Source organism: Drosophila ficusphila, unplaced genomic scaffold (assembly GCF_018152265.1).
Source record: "Drosophila ficusphila isolate 14025-0441.05 unplaced genomic scaffold, ASM1815226v1 contig_791, whole genome shotgun sequence".
NCBI lineage: Eukaryota > Metazoa > Arthropoda > Insecta > Diptera > Drosophilidae > Drosophila > Drosophila ficusphila.
Window position 1 is genome coordinate 19607139 of NW_025064737.1, and position 17418 is coordinate 19624556.

The 17418-nt window shown below is 46.7% G+C and overlaps 4 protein-coding genes across 5 annotated transcripts; 2 read left to right on the plus strand and 2 right to left on the minus strand.

Annotated features, from left to right (window-relative positions):
• Nucleotides 1-219: 219 nt before the first annotated feature.
• Nucleotides 220-3907, plus strand: LOC108095804 (programmed cell death 6-interacting protein). Its single transcript, XM_017197073.2, has 6 exons — nt 220-560; nt 768-886; nt 949-1230; nt 1633-3228; nt 3292-3477; nt 3540-3907. Exons 1-6 carry the CDS (start codon nt 349-351, stop codon nt 3653-3655), a joined length of 2511 nt encoding a protein of 836 aa, XP_017052562.1. The 5' UTR covers nt 220-348; the 3' UTR covers nt 3656-3907.
• LOC108095805 (lysine-specific demethylase 8) lies at nt 3828-5162 on the minus strand. Its single transcript, XM_017197074.2, has one exon. It carries the CDS (start codon nt 5099-5101, stop codon nt 3908-3910), a length of 1194 nt encoding a protein of 397 aa, XP_017052563.1. The 5' UTR covers nt 5102-5162; the 3' UTR covers nt 3828-3907.
• Nucleotides 5163-6821: 1659 nt separating this feature from the next.
• Nucleotides 6822-13951, minus strand: LOC108095948. The gene is made up of 4 exons (XM_017197286.1): nt 13691-13951; nt 9691-9939; nt 8669-9014; nt 6822-7857 (listed from the first exon to the last, which is right to left on the minus strand). Exons 1-4 carry the CDS (start codon nt 13729-13731, stop codon nt 7471-7473), a joined length of 1023 nt encoding a protein of 340 aa, XP_017052775.1. The 5' UTR covers nt 13732-13951; the 3' UTR covers nt 6822-7470.
• On the plus strand, nt 11489-13800 carry LOC108095947. 2 transcript variants are annotated; one of them, XM_017197284.1, is made up of 4 exons: nt 11491-11703; nt 11761-12855; nt 13375-13482; nt 13546-13800. In XM_017197284.1, exons 1-4 carry the CDS (start codon nt 11606-11608, stop codon nt 13655-13657), a joined length of 1413 nt encoding a protein of 470 aa, XP_017052773.1. In that variant the 5' UTR covers nt 11491-11605; the 3' UTR covers nt 13658-13800. The 2 variants fall into 2 exon arrangements, with proteins under 2 accessions (XP_017052774.1, XP_017052773.1); XM_017197285.1 differs by lacking the exons at nt 13375-13482; nt 13546-13800 and adding an exon at nt 12927-13004 and having other exon boundaries at nt 11489-11703.
• Nucleotides 13952-17418: the final 3467 nt, after the last annotated feature.

Consider the following 17418-nt stretch of genomic DNA (forward strand, 5'->3'; position numbering starts at 1 on the left):
ACACGCTGTTCAGCACTAAACCTAAAGTTAGCGGTTAAAACACGGGATTCATGCAACCCATCTAAGCGAAAATCTTATTAGTTGTGCATTATCCTTGGAAAAGGAAAATAAAGAACGACAGTTCTAAATTTAATTTTTTTTTGCTTTTTCTGAATATTTTTTTCCCCAATTTAATCCAGACCATGGTATTCTGGCAACACTGGCGATACAATCGACGGTTTATCATCGCTGGCCAGCTGTTGGTGGAAAGAGAGAGGAAAGCGGAGTTCGAATAAAGCGACAGACGGTTAATTAATATCATTCGGAATCAGAATCAGACAAATAGCAAACTCCTCAGAACCGGAAAAGATGTCGAAGTTTCTGGGCGTGCCGCTGAAGAAGCCGTCGGAAGTAGATGTGGTCAAGCCGCTGAACAATCTTATCCAGAGCACCTACAATGGAGCAACGGAGGAGGAGAAGTCGAAATATGCAGAGGCCGTAAATGAGTTTTCGAAACAACGCAATACGGCAATTTGGAAATTCTTCGAGAAGTACGAGGCTTCACTTGAGATTGTTTATGCGTGAGTATTTTCCGGACCCTTTGTAGCCTTTTCTCGGGGATCTCCAGATGAGTCACCCGCAGAAAAGTCGGTGCTAATCACACCCATTCCACCTGGTGCTTCTGTATTTGTGCGGCGGTCAGACATAAACAACCTATCGGATGACGTAGTCGTTTACTAATGGGAATTATTCGCCTCCGGGTATTGTTTCCTCGCTTTCATTCGCAGCTATTATGACCAGATTTGTGCTCTGGAAACAAAAATATCTGTAAGCGAACTGCAGATACCCTTTAAATGGAAGGATGCTTTCGACAAGGGCTCCATTTTCGGCGGCAAAATCAGTCTAAGTGAGTGATTCATCCGTTGCCTAAAGAATTTCATCATTAAACTTGTAATCAATCTTTAACAGCACACACCTCCCTGCTATACGAGAAGGTATGTGTCCTGTTCAACATTGCCGCCTTGCAAAGCAGCATCGCTGCGAACCAGCCGTTGGATTCGGATGAGGGCCTCAAACTGGCCATCAAGCTGCTGCAACAAAGCGCGGGCATCTTCCAGTATCTAAAGGGAGCCACGCCGGCGGCGGTGCCATCAGAGCCCACGCCCGACCTCAGCCAGGATACTCTCACCGTACTCCAAGCTTTGATGGTCGCCCAGGCTCAAGAGGTGTTCATCCTAAAGGCCATTAAAGGTAGGTAGAAAGTAATCACAATATCAAAAATCAAAACCACAAAATGACAGCCTTATCTGTGTGCTAATTTCCCTTATTTACATTTGGCGATAAAACTATTTTATCATCTTTATAGAAGTCATTGTTATATGCACAGATATTTTAAAACATAACAATTTTAATTTTGATAGGCCCCGCAACCATAAATGGCCTATAAATGTTTTATGAAAAGGCTATTTCAAGAGTTTATTTACCTTTTCACTTCCTATATTTGTTACTTGATAACGAATCTTGGCATGATTCATAAATGCAAGTGAAAGATAACATTTCAATCACAAAGCCAGTTCATTTTAATAAATTTAAAACATGATGATGTTATTCTACATAAATCTGGCGCATAACCATAATGTGTATCTCTTACAGACAACATGAAGGACCAGATCATCGCGAAGCTGTGTTGTCAGGCGGAGGAGTTCTATGCTGATGTTCTCCGTGCCATGCAAAAGGAGTCGGTGCGCAGTTTGTGGGAGAAGGAGTGGATACCCACTGTGGCTGGAAAGCAGGCCGGTTTCCATGCCCTCACCCAGTTGTACCAGAGTCTCGTATGCCGCGCCTCCAAGAAAATCGGCGAGGAAATCTCACGCTTGCGAAATGCCATTGATCTTTTCAAGGCGGCTCAGTCGCGTGGCGGAAACGAAACCTATTTGGACGAATACTTTAGCCGCGCCAAACGCAATCTGGCTGAGTCCACCAAGGACAACGAGTTCATCTACAACGAAATTATTCCCGATATAAGTACTTTGGCTTCCCCAGGCAAAGCTCAGTTGGCTAAACCTCTACCCATCGGTGTGCCAATGGCGGCAAACTTTAAGGACATCTTCACCAGCCTGGTGCCCGTTGAGCTGCATCGCGCTTTGACTGCCTCCGATATGCGTCGCAACGAGATCGTGAATGTGGAAATTATGAAGCTGCGTGAATCCACGCAGACCTTGAACGCCGTGCTGGCCAGTTTGAATTTACCTGCTGCTGTGGAAACAGCTGATGGCAACAGTGGACTTCCACCGTCTCTTAAAGATAAGGCCACTGAGGTTCGTCAAAAGGGCGGGATTGAAAACATTCAGTCTTTGCTCAAGGATCTTCCTGAGCTACTGAGCCGCAACCGCGAGATTTTAGACGAGACCGAGCGTTTGTTGGACGAAGAAAGAGATTCTGATAACCAGTTAAGGGCACAGTTCAAGGAGCGCTGGACTCGCCTTGGATCCGATAAGTTGACGGAGGTGTTCCGAACAAACGCGAAGAAGTACCGCGAGGTCATCACCAATGCCATCGAAGCCGACAAAGTGGTTCGTCAAAAGTTCGAGGCCAATCAGAAGGGCATCCAACTGTTGTCCTTGCCTCCCGATCAAATCCAGCAATCCCTTCCCTCGGCCAGCGGCAGTGTGGATCCCAATTGCTCCAGCGTGCAGCGCCTTAAGAAACTGATGGACGATGTGGAGACCATCAAGGCAGAACGCGAGGCCATCGAGTCGGAGCTGAAGGGAGCCACGTTTGACATGAAGGACGAGTTCTTGATCGCTCTGCAGAAGGATGGGGCTATCGATGAGCCTGCCCTATCGTTGGCTCGAATTGGCCAGGTGCTCAATCCCCTGCAGCAGCAGGTGCGTGAAAGTGTTGGCCGTCAGCAGTCTTTGGTTGCCGATATTCAGAGCGCCCACGGTGACTTTGTCTCCGAGACGGGAAGCTGCGGCAGTTCGCGGGACACTTTGTACCAGGAACTGGCCACCGCTTACGATAGCTACATAGAGCTTACCGGAAACCTACAGGAGGGCACCAAGTTCTACAACGACCTCACCCAGTTGCTGGTCGTGTTCCAGAACAAGATCAGCGACTTTGTGTTCGCCCGAAAAACGGAGAAGGAGGAGTTGCTCAAGGATCTGACCACAGAGTCCAGTCGCCAGGCTTGTCCCGCCACTCCGGCACTGCCCTCGCACTTTGCCTCCACTTCGGGTAGTGGCAGCGGTAGGAGAAGTCATATAACTTATGTAAAAACTTATTGCAAACAGTCGGTTTTTCCCCGTATAGATATTACACCTGGCTCCGCACCCAGTGTGCAGCCAGCGGCACCGGCGGCCAACATTCCGTATCCGGCCCAGGTGCATGGTATGCCAGTTCCCTACGGAGCCCAGCCCGGTATGCCCTATCCAGCCTACGTGCCCGCGCCCATGCCGCAGAGCTTTAATCCGTACGCCACCTTGCCGTATCCTGGCAGTAAGTTTTACGCCACAACTTCCCTTATGTACTTCCAACTAATGCTTAAAACTCTCCTGCAGATTATCAGTACCAGGGGTTCCCGCAGGGACCTCCACCCGGTCACTATGGCACCTATCCCGGCAGCTATGCTAACCAGCAGGGCGGCTATCCCAACCAGAAGCCACCGGGCTGGTAAACGACCCACTAGCCTAGCAAGTTCATGTCCACATGTGCACAGCATGTTCCGCCCAAGGGTCAATCGCATGGCAGAGCCTCAGATGAGTCTGGATGGTGGAGAGGCGAGATGGATGGTATTCGGCATTTAATGCTCCGTGTTCTGGTTCTGTTTAGAAATTGTATCATACATGTTGATGGCTTATTGGATTTTAATCTCATATATGCAACAATATTATCACGTATCACAGTAAACAAAGTTCTGTCTCTAAAATTATGTTGTGTTACTTTGTCGCAGTCTTCGGAAGAACTCCCGCTTCATTCCGGCAATCACCCGCGGAGCACACATGCTGCTCACTAAGAGTTCCCAGGTGGAGCTAATGGGAGTTGGTTCTAAGGGAGTGCTAGCAGTCTGGAACCTTTTGGAGTTGTTCTGCAACAGAAGCTTGTACTCCTCTGGGGGCATCACCTTCAAGGGACGCACAGAGTGGCTAATGCTTATCAGTAGGCTTTCACAATTCTTTTGGCTAATGTAATCGGTTTCCCAAAGCTTTCGATTGCTCTGCCCGCTCTCCATATTCTGCACTGCCGCCTCAAACTGAGCAAAAAGTTCGCTGGGTTTGTCTGAGATGTCATTCAGTTGATTGGGATTGAGCAAATACTGCTTCATCTCATCGTTTTCACCTTTGACAAAGCTCTCGACGATGTGTTTGACCAGGAACTCGTCCAGAGCCAGATCCATGTCCACCTTGAGCGGCACCCAATAGTTAACACTCAGCGATGTGGACATGGCCTCTACGTAGTGCCACCAGTGACGAGGAACTACCAGCACATCGCCGGCCTGCAGATTGCAATGGTAGGCCTCTCGGCCAAGTTCTTCATAGTGCTGCATCTTCTCCGGATCCGGCGCATAAAAGTTATCCAGGCAGTACACACTGGACTCCTCGTATGGAACTCTAGTGCTCTGTAAAGGTGTTTCCGGAGGGAAAAGCAGCCAGGACTTGCAGCCGAAAACTTGCACTACGATGTTGACGCCAAAGGTGTCATAATGACATGGCGTGTTGGCTTGCTCCGATCCCAGCCAGAGGCTAAAGTCATTGCCGTGCTCCGGAAAGCCGAAGCAGGAGAAATCGATGCCCTTTAAGCAACTGGCAGGAATTTCGTGGGCTCTCTTGTACTGGTAAGCCGCCCAGTGTGTGTGATCTTCCTCTAGGACGCCATATTCCCGCAAAAACTGTTGCATGCTAAGATGGGTGGCTCTCGTTCTCTTTCGCTCCCATTGCGGTGTCCTGGTGTCCGCTAAGGACATCAGCTCAAAGGTCGGCGGGTCGCTGGCCTCATGATCAAACCAGTCACACCAATCGTGCAGCGAACCATCAAAGCACTCCCATTCCAGCGGGAACTGTTCAAGGATCAGAGGTACACGGGTGTTCAGGATGAGATCCCTCAACTTGGAGCTATGTGCCATGTGTTTTATGTTTATTTTTCAATGATGCTTGCGACAGTGTGGCTGATACCCAACCCATAATAAAATAACCTTTGTTATGCTCCGGTCACTTTGGTTTACAATAGTGTCTTGGCGGGAATTTTAAGTTTTGTAGATGAACATTTTTTATAAATTTATAAACAATTTAAAAAATATAAGAGTGACAGTGATAATGACATGAAATGCCAAATGCTGATTTGGGTCTCTTTTTGCGATTCATGGAAAACTAGGAAAAATCTGACATGAACAGGGGTCAAAAATGGACCATCACCGATCTGAAAAATTCATCACAAATTTATAAAGGTAATGTTACTGTGATCTGATAAAAATTTTTGGAGTTCTGGAAGCTGATTTGACAAAGTTATGCGCTATAAAAATTCCATCTCGGGTCGAAATGAATTGATCGATTTAACTTTTACAGTTTCTTTAATAGCTCTGTCAATTTGCGCCTGCTCTTGATTCCAGTTGTTAATGTCTGGAGTGCAATGCAAATACGATTAGGCGAAATGTTTGCTTAATTAGTAAGAATTTCGAATTACATAATTGCAATCAAGATTGCGTGAATAACTTGTTCTGCAGATCGAGTTGTCCAGTAGTTGCAGATAGCCCGCCAAACTGCCGCGCACGCAAACGAGAGTCGTAGATCGTGTTCCAGATCGGTTTGGCTTGGTTTGGGTTGGTCTGCACTGTATTGGGTTGAGTTGTGTTGAGTTTGGACTAGGACTCTCGGCTCGACCAACACTTTGAGATAATTATTCTGATATGACAGGCGGAAATGGCGTTAACAAGTGGCAACGACTGCGACAGCGATAGCCCGGCATTTGTTGCACATTGGCCAAAACGAATGTTATCCGACATTTGATTGCCAGAACGGTTATCTGCAAAGCCTCCCATGTTCCCTGATGACGGCCATAAAAAATCAATGGGAGTCCAGTCCTCAAATCTCGGCGGCAGTTGAAGGCATTTGTCATAAAAGTGATTTACGTCTCATTCGCCTGGCTCTTTGCCAGCGAAACTACAAGTCATTAAATCTACTTAAGCCGCGCGCACTCAATATGCCACGGATACGGGTGAAAAGTTCAACGCTCGTGAGTCAGCAGCCTTAGAATCGGGAAGACATAAGCTGCAAAAACAATTATGCGCCAGAGTCGCCAAAAAAAAAAGCAACCAAGCAAAAATACAAACGAGAAAAGCGAAATTAAGAAGGAAGAACATACAACATTATTTATGCGGCAGTTTGGAGGTGCGCCGTCTGTCTGCCCGATTTTTTGTCATTATGGGGCTGTTACTTATGGCGACTTGGCGCTGTCTTATAAATATGTATCTGAATCTCTCTGTCTGCGGCATTATCTGCCGAATGAGAAACTGCGCATGCGCACGCTCCCGCTTCCGTTTGGCGGCCCAATCTTCAATCTTCCCATAGGGTTTAGTCAGAACACGCCCGGACTATAGCTTCTTATATAATTAGCTCGATTTTTGTTGGGTTCTTTTTTCGTTTTTTTTAAGAGTGTTCCGCTGCCTGGGCAACCAAAGAACTTGGCTTGTGTCGCTGTCGTGACAGCAGCCAAATTCGCCAGACACTCACCTTTTCCCATTCCACCGACTCGAAATTTACCTTTGTCCAAGTCAATAAACTCGCAGCAGACAGTTCCGCCCCCTTTTGGCTCTTTGTCTGACTGCCAGTCACCTGAAGGGATTCGCATTTAAAAATCAGTCAATATTTATTTATCAAAACAAAATCGTTCATGCACTTAAACCTAGCTTGATTATGCCATAATTTATTGCTTGCCGTAGTTGCTTAGCTAAATGCAGTTTGGGCTGGTCTTTCGGAGGACGTCCTTTATAGGTTTTAGTTTTCCGATCGAACCGATATGTCTTGTAGTCAATTCAAAATACTTTAAAGTTGGGTGTCATTTAATAACGCCCAAGAAAATATATAGTTCTTCTTTAGGATTTGATTTGTCAAGACGAATAAAAACTTTCTAAGGGATCATAGAGAGCTTTAGCTGTACTTGAAAAATATTTTGATCTGACTGAGATAAGAATTTTTAATACGTTAAACTAAAAATAAACTGACCCCTTCTGTGCTGATATGGTTGACCATTGATTGATGTTGGCTACTCCCTCCTTGGACCAGCCCATCTGTTATTGTATTCATTGCCGTTTTATAAAAATAGACTTTGCCGCTCACAACTGTTGGACAGTTGGCGAAGAGCTCAGATGTAGTCGGAAAAGGATTCCAAGCTGGAAACTGGACGGAAGAGGGGAAGTCCCCTTGCTAGAAGGATTGAAAACAGAACGCCCGGCACCGCAGTCTTTTGAGGGTATTTAAGGGGCTAAGTACAACCGTATTACGATATGATGTTCTGGTAGAACTGCGGCTTGCTCTGGTGCTCCTTGATGACGTAGAAGCCCTTCGGCTTCCCGTTCCCGGCGAAGTACTTGTGGAAACTCTGCTTGCTGACCGCCTGGGAGGGTGCGTAGTATGTGGGTGACTTGGGCTTCAAGGACTTCCGGTACTTGGCCTTTCCCCCGCCGGCACTGAAGCTCTTCTCGATTGTCTCGTTTTCCCAGGGCTGGCGCCACGTGGGCACACTCTGGATGTCCAACAGCCGGTTGCGGTCCGCCGCCGAGACATGGGCGAAGTGGGGCTTCTTGGCGAGAGCCTCCTTGAGGACGGGCAGGTTCCAGTGGTAGATGCGACCGGGGCGACCGTTCGAGCTGAAGGGAAACGAGACCTGCAATTGAAAGCGCACTGATTAGACAACATTACCCGTAGACCGCGACTGGCGTCCCATAAATCAGCCGTGCTCTGGCGTCTAAATCAGGAATACCAGGCGTACGCAGGCCCACTTCATCTAGCGGGCCCACTGCAGCGGGCTAAAAACAAATTGCATTTTTAATTGAAGCTCGGACTTGGTTAATGGCCTGCATATTAATTTCTGGTTCAGTCGTGAGAGCGTAATAATTTTCGTGCCAGTGCCTGTCCGACATCCACTGACATTGACACTTGCCGCATTAATTCAGCGCCTCGGCTTCACAAAGGCCATGTATTACAGCCAGGAATGCTGTATGTTATTGGGTTCATGGATCTCTCTGGACTTCCAGATACCCACTGCCTTCGCTGACCCTACAGAAGAAGCTATTTATAGTGCAGCCAGCCGGGCCCAATATACCCATTTCGGGGCATTGGGGGTAACACGCATAAAAATAGCAAGCTGCAACCGGCAGCCAAGTGGCATGTTCTGTTGGCCAAGTCTGTTGCCAAGTCTGCTCTGCCATCGAACCAAATGGGTAATCCATTTCGCTTCCACTTCCACTTCGTCTTGGGTGCTTCTCTGGATTCTCTGGATTCAGTGGATGTTGAGTCTTCTGACTGTTTTGCAATTTGTTTTATGCGCATGCGCGGCGATGTTTATCGCGGTCTAGGTCCAAACCTGGCCAGATCGCTAGACTTGGATGAGAGCCAGTTTGAGCAGCCATGGCCAGAAGGGGCCGTCGCCGACCATTGTGTGTGTCTATGGTGTAACCTAATGGAATCCCGTTTACCTTTTTCCCGTTAGCTTTCAACGCCGACGCCTCAGAAAGCGATGTTGTTGCTGCTGCTGCTGCTGCGGCTGCTGCTGAAATGCTTGATGTTGCTCGTGCGTCCGCCGATGTTGCTGCCACTGTCATCTTGTTGGGTGCGTTAGTGTTGCTCTTGCCACCACCCGACTTGTCCCTGTGATCCCCGAGGGAATTCTTCGCAGCGGGTCCTGCATAGTAGTGCATATTTGGCGGCAATTTGATGATGAACATGTGTGAATCATCGCGCGAGGAATGGCGTCGTGACTCAACCGCCAAACGCTTCCTGTTGTGGCTGTTGGGCGCCTTCACCTTCATGAAGCCCATTTGGCTGCAACGACCGAAAAGAGTTTGTTTTTGATGGTATTCGCCAGAGGGGGAAATTCTGTTCTGTTCTGTTCTGTTCTGCCGGACAGAGTGTCTGGCGAACGTAGTAAGCGTTTTCCATAAATATTTCATTACATAATTTATGGGTGGCTGAGTTGCACCAGACACGGGACTTTAATTAAACCCAAAATGGGAGGTCTGTACTTAGCTCGCCTGTCTTGTTCGGCAGTGAGAAAAATATAGCCTTAATCGCCGGGTATTATTCAAATTCCCAAAGAAGCGTAACTACTTGTCACACGTCCAAGAGTTACCTATACAGTTTTTTACGTCCCTATGATTACTTAATAAGACAGCTTAATTACGACAGTGAGTTATGGCTTAATTTTAGTTAGAACATACGCGCACTGAGAGCGAAGTGTTACAGCTTACAAAGATAATGGAAATAAATATACTTCATAGAAAATACATTAAAAATTATAAGTGGCTTTTATGATGAAATGTTTACTTTGGCACCGTAATGCTAAGAGGAGAATTAAATGATGAGCATATAAATAATAAGTACAAGGGGAGTATGGGCTATTCTTTTTATGGAAGCTATTAAAAAACACGAAGTGATTACAGGATATTTCTTTTAAAACTAGTGATTTATGGTTCTGTTTTTCGCCAGTGTGCCAACTCACCTGAGCAGCTTCTTGTTGAGTCCGTGAGCGCTTCTGGCCAGTTGTTTGGGCTGTTTGATGGCCGTCAGAGGACCCGCTCCCGTTCCTGTTCCCGCTGCCGCTGCCGCTGCCACTCCCGATCCCGATCGTCTGTCCAGCCTCTTGGTCTTGTGCATGTGGACCACATCCTTGGCCAAAACTGGCACTGTTGCCGCTCCTGAATTACTAACTCCATGTGCCATCGCAACCAGGCAGAGGAGGCAGTAGAACCTGCGGAGTCGAAACAGCTTTTATGGCCTTCGTTTTTATGCCCTAGGATTGCTCGTTTTATATGCGAAATTCTGTAAGGGATTAGGCTGCCTGCGGTTTTTGATTGGACCCCAGGTCCAAGGGTTCAGGTTCAGGGTCATTTTGGCGGCACTCGCTTTGACAGGTGAGATGGCCCGAGGTCTTCATTTCAAGCCGGTTCCGTTCCGTTTTTTATTCTCCATTTGGGCTGGGGGGGTCCCAACTTTAAATAGATGTTTTAACCCCCTGTGAAACTGAAACCACTACTCGCTGTTGCTCGAGTGTCAAGTAATAATAAGGAAGAAAGCGGAAAACAAAGCAGATAAAAATGCAAATAGGCACGTACAATTACAGGGAAAAGCGGCAAAGGGGGAAGGGGGGCAAGTGCGGATATCAAACGTTCTGGAGCTGGGAAACTCTAGAGGCATGGGAGCATTAGAGCCAGCAACATGCATCCATCTCCCAGGGGGTGTTGCAATCACCGATACCTTGCCTTTTAAATGCCACATTTTGCGATTATATTGCTGGACTTTCAGCAGGTCTTAAGGTCTTCCATCTAAGCTCCTTCTCCTCGTCGACTTTGTCAAGCGAAATGCTATTGACCGACTAAGCGGTGGGGTTCCACATATCCACAAGATACAGTACTATTTCTATTGCAGCCCGTTGGCGGTCTTGCGCTCGTTACAAATTATCATGGAAATTGGCTGGGCTTTATGCAATAAATGTAACCGAAGGCCAGCCGACGTGCCCGGCATTCTGAGCCGAGTCTCGGCCCCCAAGCTGCCGAACATATAATGCATGCAAAAATAAACTAAAACCGAAAAAAAAAAACAAGAATGAAGAACCTTAGAAGCCGAAGAAGCTGCATAAATTTCGAGTGGAAGACAGCGAGGAAACTGTGCCTCCAGGCGGGATTAGAGGCCAGTCAGGAGCTGATGGACTTGGACTGGAGTGGGAGCCCAATCGATTTTGTGGATTGCAAGCAAATCCATGGGAGCCCAATGGCAAGCGCCCAAATCAACACGTACTTAGCAGTGGCCACCACATGCTGCCATCGTCTGCAGTTGGGGCACCCAAACCGTATCCCATGCTTGTGTCCATGCCACATCCTCATCCTCATCCTCGTCCTCGTCCACATCCCGATTCCGATTCGAAGCAAGGCAAACAAACACCCCGGGCGGGTTGCTCCCACTCCCTTTGTGTCCTCTGTGTCTGCGCTGTGGTTTTTGTGGCCATTTTCATGTTAACTCGGTATTGATAAATTGCAGAATAAGTGAATGCATTTTTGTTTCTCCCTTTTTTTTTTTTATTTGTAGCCGCCGCTGCTGTTGTCCTCGTCCTGGGCCCCAACATATGCGGCATTTTTGAATTATTAATGAATTACCAGCACAAAGGAGCCCGCAGCCATACAACCCATGCAACAGCAGCAACACGAGGTTGCGTGTTCCTTCGAGACAATGTATCGCAAAGGGTTTCGTGTGAAAATTCGGGAAAAACGAGAACATCACAACACCTTTGAAAATATGAACGCACAGATATATAAATCAGTTTATCTCTTAGGAATATTAGCACTGTTTGAACGGCTTGTCAAAATTATAAGTTGTATAATAGTTGTGAACAGAAGAGGATCAGTTGAAAAAACATTAAAATGTTCGTTGATCTTAAGAAATTACTGAAGACTTGCAGTATGATTCCCGCGGGTGAAGTTATTCGTCGCCACAAGAGATTTAAGTGCGGGAAAGCAAGGTGAGTCCAGTTTTAGGGTTTAGGTTCATTGGTAATTAATCAATATTAACCCCGAAGTTACGTGGTTCACTACGAGCTGCAAAATGGGGAGCTGCACATCTCTCACATGAGGAAAATTCGACGAACTCCCACTTTGAGAAGCCAATTGCAAAAGCGTCTACTTTGTGTGAAGCGAAGGTTGAGTAGTGGGAAAGGACTTGGACCTAAACCATCAGTAACCTGCGAGGATAAAACTACTCAGACCTTCCTGAACAAAGACGTTACCTCAAAAATAGAGATGAAGTTGGAGAGCACCGCAAGTCAAACGGAGGAACAGGAATTTATTGATTTCAAACCACAAGTGAAATGTGTGGATGGTTTCACTCAAGCCACGCTGTTCAATAAGGGTTCCACTGTGATGGTGGAAAATTCCTCCAGTCAAACGCCTCATCTGGAGTGGAGCAGCTGCCAGGTGGACACTTCCGATTTATTAGAAACCATTCCCAAGGATCAGTTGATTTACAAACCCATCCAGCAAACTTCAACGATAGCAGTGGGAACAGAAGTAAAACTAAAAAACACATCCAGTCAAACCAAACACCAGGAATGGATCAGCACCCAGGTGGACACCTCCGACTTGATCCTGACCCATTCCCGGGATCAGCAGACATTGAATCCTGGCCAGCAATCGTTGAGCAGCCAGACAGAACAGCAGATCTTCAAAAATTGCTCCACTCAAGCGGAGGTTAATGCCAAATGTAGAGCCACACAGACCAAACTCGTTAGGAACTGTCTGGGCACCCAAACGGGTGTTTACTGTAGCAGTGCGGTGGTTCAAACCGATACAGACTGTCAGCACTCGAACACTCAGACTTGCGACGACGAGGAGGAGCTCATCAAGCCCCATCTCAATGCTTTGTATCTCATCTACGATTCCATCAAGAACCAGAGCGAACTCATTCACAACGAAGTTCTGGATGCTGTTAACCAACTGACTGATTTGACTCTTCTCTCGGTAAAGAACAAGTGCCTGAAGGAGGATTTGCCCCGAGAGGCGACATTGGAACCACTGACTCCTTGCGCAGAAAACCAATTCGGGGATAACTTGCCGAAGGAAAAACTCTTATCCGAAGCGGAGCTCAAGAAAGTTCTATTGAAGTACGGGACTAATAGGTATGAAATAAAAGTAGAAAAAATTGAACCCCATTTTGATTTTGAACCAGCTCGTTTTTCTTGACTCACAGATTTTTTCAACGAAAGAACAAATTACAGAATTAATCAATTGGCCGTAACAAAAAATAAAACGAAAATGCCCAGCTGTATTCATCTCATTTTAGTAGTTTTACATACGTCACAATCATTTACCTAAGGCCAACTTTACATACAAGCACAGAAATTAGGAAAACTAATTAAAGTTTGGAATTTTGCAACAATGTATGTTAGGAATTCCATTATTGCAGTTTCCTGTTTCCCACGCCCAATATGCAATTTATTTATTTTGTAAAGACATTTCGTGAAATTTTTAATAGGCTTGTGGTCTTGAGGCGAGCACATTTTAAAGAAGAGAAACAGCCTCGTAGACGTTTTTCTTGTGGGACACCTTTGGTGGAACTTTGCCAGACAAATAACAATAAAATGTCTCATCCTAGCTGATTTAGCACCCAACTAAAAGCCCTGCCTCTCCGTCCGCAGAGTCAGCAAATGCAAGAGGCTTCTGGCCGGTCCCTCGTGGAACTGTACGCTGAAGTGCAAGCGCTGTGGTCTCCACATGCACCGCAGCAGGAACCTATTGGCCAGCGGGTAGGTGACTCAGACGTCCAGCCACAGACTGCCCAGTTCACAAGGTCCCCATTTCCCCCTTAGAAACCAAGGAACCCAGACCGAAGAGGAGGAAGCGAAGGATACGGTGGCCAGGGAAGAGGTGGCCACGCAGACGGTGAAGGATCGGGTCCGCTGGACTCTGAAACGCAGCTAAGGAGCCCCAATCGCCCCAGACCTTCGAACTTACCCCAGCAGCCAGGCTGCCGTTCTCATCCAAGTGGCACTCATATTAAAGAACTTTTGTTTTGTGGTTGGCACTTATTGGATGTGATTTAAAGTAAATGTAACCGAATCAAAGTCTCAGAGTCTTTTCGTTGTGGCGCCAAACGCTGAAAAACTGCATCTAAAATTCGCGTGAGTAACGAGCGGGGTTTGAGTTTCGGTCTCGGAATTTGCTATTCGGATTCAAGTTCGCAAGTCAGCCGCAAACACGTCCGCACACGATAAAATCTCGCCAAAGACTGAATGAAGCGGGCCGGTCGTCGTTGTCGTTTGTGCCACAGAACAGAAACCACCGAGTGGGTCCGGGTATTTCAGCTTACTAACCGCATTGGATTGACCCTACTTTCCTTCCAATCACTCGGGTTCTCGGAAAGAAACCTCATCCGAAAAGCCATTAGGAATTCTTTTGGAAATTGGTATGCAAATAAGTATTACTACTACTAAAACTAGACTTATTTGTAAAACACTCTTGGTTAATTTTAAGGAATAAAACATTTCCCTTACAATATTTGCTGAATTAATTAGAAATCGATTAGTCATAAAAAGTAGTAATAATAGTAGTAGTAGTAAATCGTTAAGATAAATGTCCTTCATGGCTTGTGTAAAAATCAACAGCAGCTTTGTAAAACTGTATCATTTTTTCCTTACACACAGCTGATGTCGACACAATTTTAGCCGAATGAAATAAAATCCACATATTATTTATATAATTTTTTGCGTTGTACTTAAAGGGTATTTAGATTGCAACATCTTTAAAACAAGTCACTTTTCTTTCTTCTCTGTCTTTGGTTATTCGTGGAGTGGCTTCGACTTCGAGTTTAGAGTTCGGCTTTTTGTTTACGTTCCCGTTCCCCATTCCCCAATCCCCAGCCCGCTGCCCCTTTCCAATTCTTACCCATTTTTCCGACGGTATGCAAAAAGCAACAAACAACAATAACAAAAGTCACGCTTAACGACTGTGACGTCGTCGCGACTTGGCCAGGTTTTTTTAGCCCCTGCCGCCACTTCTGGCACTTCGGCCAGCAATGTTCCAGCATTGCTTTGTATGGACTGTGTCCAGTCTGCAGATCGGGACCGGCTTCTAAAAGCCAGGCCAAATAATAAACATGCAAGTGCCGCATGGCGTGGCATAGAAAAGAGTAAAGAGTGGCAGCCGAAAAGTCGAGAGTCGGGGTGTGAACGCCGAGACATCTGTGACATCCCAGGAAACTTGGCTCAAATCCAAGCCGGTAGCCTGGCCCGCTGATTGATTACCAGGACGGTCCATGGCCATGGGAAACGCCCCCTTTTCGGCATGAAAAGGGGTTGCAGTTTAATTGAGATTTATTTATGGTATGTGCGCGGCGAAAGACAAAAGAACCCGCTCTGCCCAGCCCATCGGCCAACCCAGGTCAGGTTCCCATCAGGAGGCACTTCCATAATAACGAGCAAACAATGCGCCGTGTTCCCGGGGATCCGGAGATCCGGGGATCCGGGGATCTGGCAATATTTGGACAGCGGGCAATCGAGGAACTCCAATTGTGTGGCTGCTGCTGCAACGGTTCGGGTTGAAAATTGGGCGGACGCCGCCTGCTTGTTATTGTCAATTGTTGGCTATGAGTGGCATTGGTTTTGGCTCTTTTGCCTTATTTTTGTTTTTGGCCTCGGTAGTGCCACTGGCAGCCTTTGTTGGACAAGTTAACAGATTGCAATTGCAGTCCCAGGTGGGGAGTGTGCATGAGTGTGCGTTTGCCTGCCTCTGTGTGGGTGACATTCTAACTGTCTGAATCTGGCCCGGAATTTGCGGCCATTCTCAACCCATATACTCGCCATTGATTTCTGGTTGGGGGCTAAGTGGCATGTTGCGGTCCACTCATACAGCAATTTTGGGCCATTTCACTTCAACTGGTGCACACAAAAAATAAAGCACCTCAACTTCATAAGACTTTCATGCTTTCTGATGGATGAAAATAATAAAGAAAGGAGTCCTCAAGTAAGGAATCCGATTATAAGTAAATGCAACAAGATTCTCATTATGAGCTGTATACATTTATTTTTTCTAAGTGGACTATACAAGATATCGAATACAGGGTAGTAGTGATAAGCAAGTAATTACCATTAAAATACCAATTGAACTGAATTTGAAAGTAATCCAAGAATTGTTTTCTCTGCAAACCTAATATCAAAGTGAACGCCCACCTTGAGCTGAGCTCGTTAAGCCCAATTAGGCATTCGGAATTTCTGGCTGGTCAGCTCGTTCTAAAGCGGAGCACAACTTTCACTTTAACCGCGAACAATGGCTACAAATTCGCAGACATGAACTTACATAAACTGGACAAAAACCACAACAAAATGGCGCAGACAGCGAGCAACAAAAGCAGCAGCAAAATGGCGTCTGCTTCCTTCCGGTCCACCGCCGAATGATTGAGTTGTGAAAAAGAAAAACGAGACACACACACACACACGCAAACACCCGAAAAAGAATCGAAGAAAAATGGAAGAGGGAAACTTTCGTTTCAACTTTAACTGGGCACGGCATCCTGGCCTCTTGGCCGTAAACCACCTTCCATAAAGCTGCCATAAAAAAGTGTGCTGAGAGGCAATCATTTCCGAGAAGTACCTGGTGCACCACGTACTTGCAAATTTCCGCAAGCGGCCGCCAATGATTAATGTAAATAAACGCTGCCCGATGGAAAAGCGCTGGAGTCATTCAAGAAAGCAGCTAGCCGTTTGCCAATTCTGTAGATCCAACCATGTGGGTCGTGAACCCGCCCGTTCGTCGGCCACAAAGAATCGAGGACAGCTCCGATCCACAAGCGTCGTGTGGGTGCACAGGTTCAAGTGGTGCGATGGTGCTGGTGGATCTGGCGGCGCTGATGGTCAGGTGCCTCGTTGGATAACCTCGATAAGTTGAAAATTGCCGGTATACATATAGATGCTGCAATTACGGCCGCCATGAGGCAGCAATTTGGTGTGAGCGAAAATCGGCCACGCCTACCGGCCACGATAATTAGCTGGGCGATCTAATGAGGAATTCGAAAGTGGCAACGCCTGCACCTTGGGATATGACAACAGTTTTTCTTCCTATTTTTTTTACTTACCATTTTTTTTTTACGTTTTTTTTCAGCTTTTTGTTAGCTATGCCAGGCATGTTCAGCAATTTCTCCGCTCGTTCAAACGGCGGCGGCATTTGCCTATGGCTTTATATGCCACGTCACTCCCGCCGCACATGCGCATTGCTCAGCCAGTGTGACAGGTGAGCCAGGGAAAACCTTTTGGCTTGGGAAACCTGGGAGCACGCGATCCAATCCGATCCGATCCAAAAGTAATGGAATGCTCAGCGCAAGGGTCATTGTCATCGCATGCAGACCGAGGTATCCAGTTGGCGGGCTGTAATTCAATTACTGCTGTCTGCATTCTCGGCCCCACACAGCGTCACCAAGTGCAGATATTCCCATTCAGGCGCAATTTAGCTAACGGCGGTTCTGCATTTAAGCCATATTTGGCTGGATCCGGTAAACGCTCTCCGTCGCCTTGATTGACAGCCGCAAGAAATCGAGGAAATTGAGGTGTTGACAGCGTGTCAACCGAAAAGGATCTGGCGAGTCCAAATAAAACTCGGGGGTCCACTTGATCGGCTATCGAACTTAGTCCCCAGCAACCAAGAGAGTTTCATTTCAAAATCATAAGCATTGCATTTGAACGTTTGCTGTT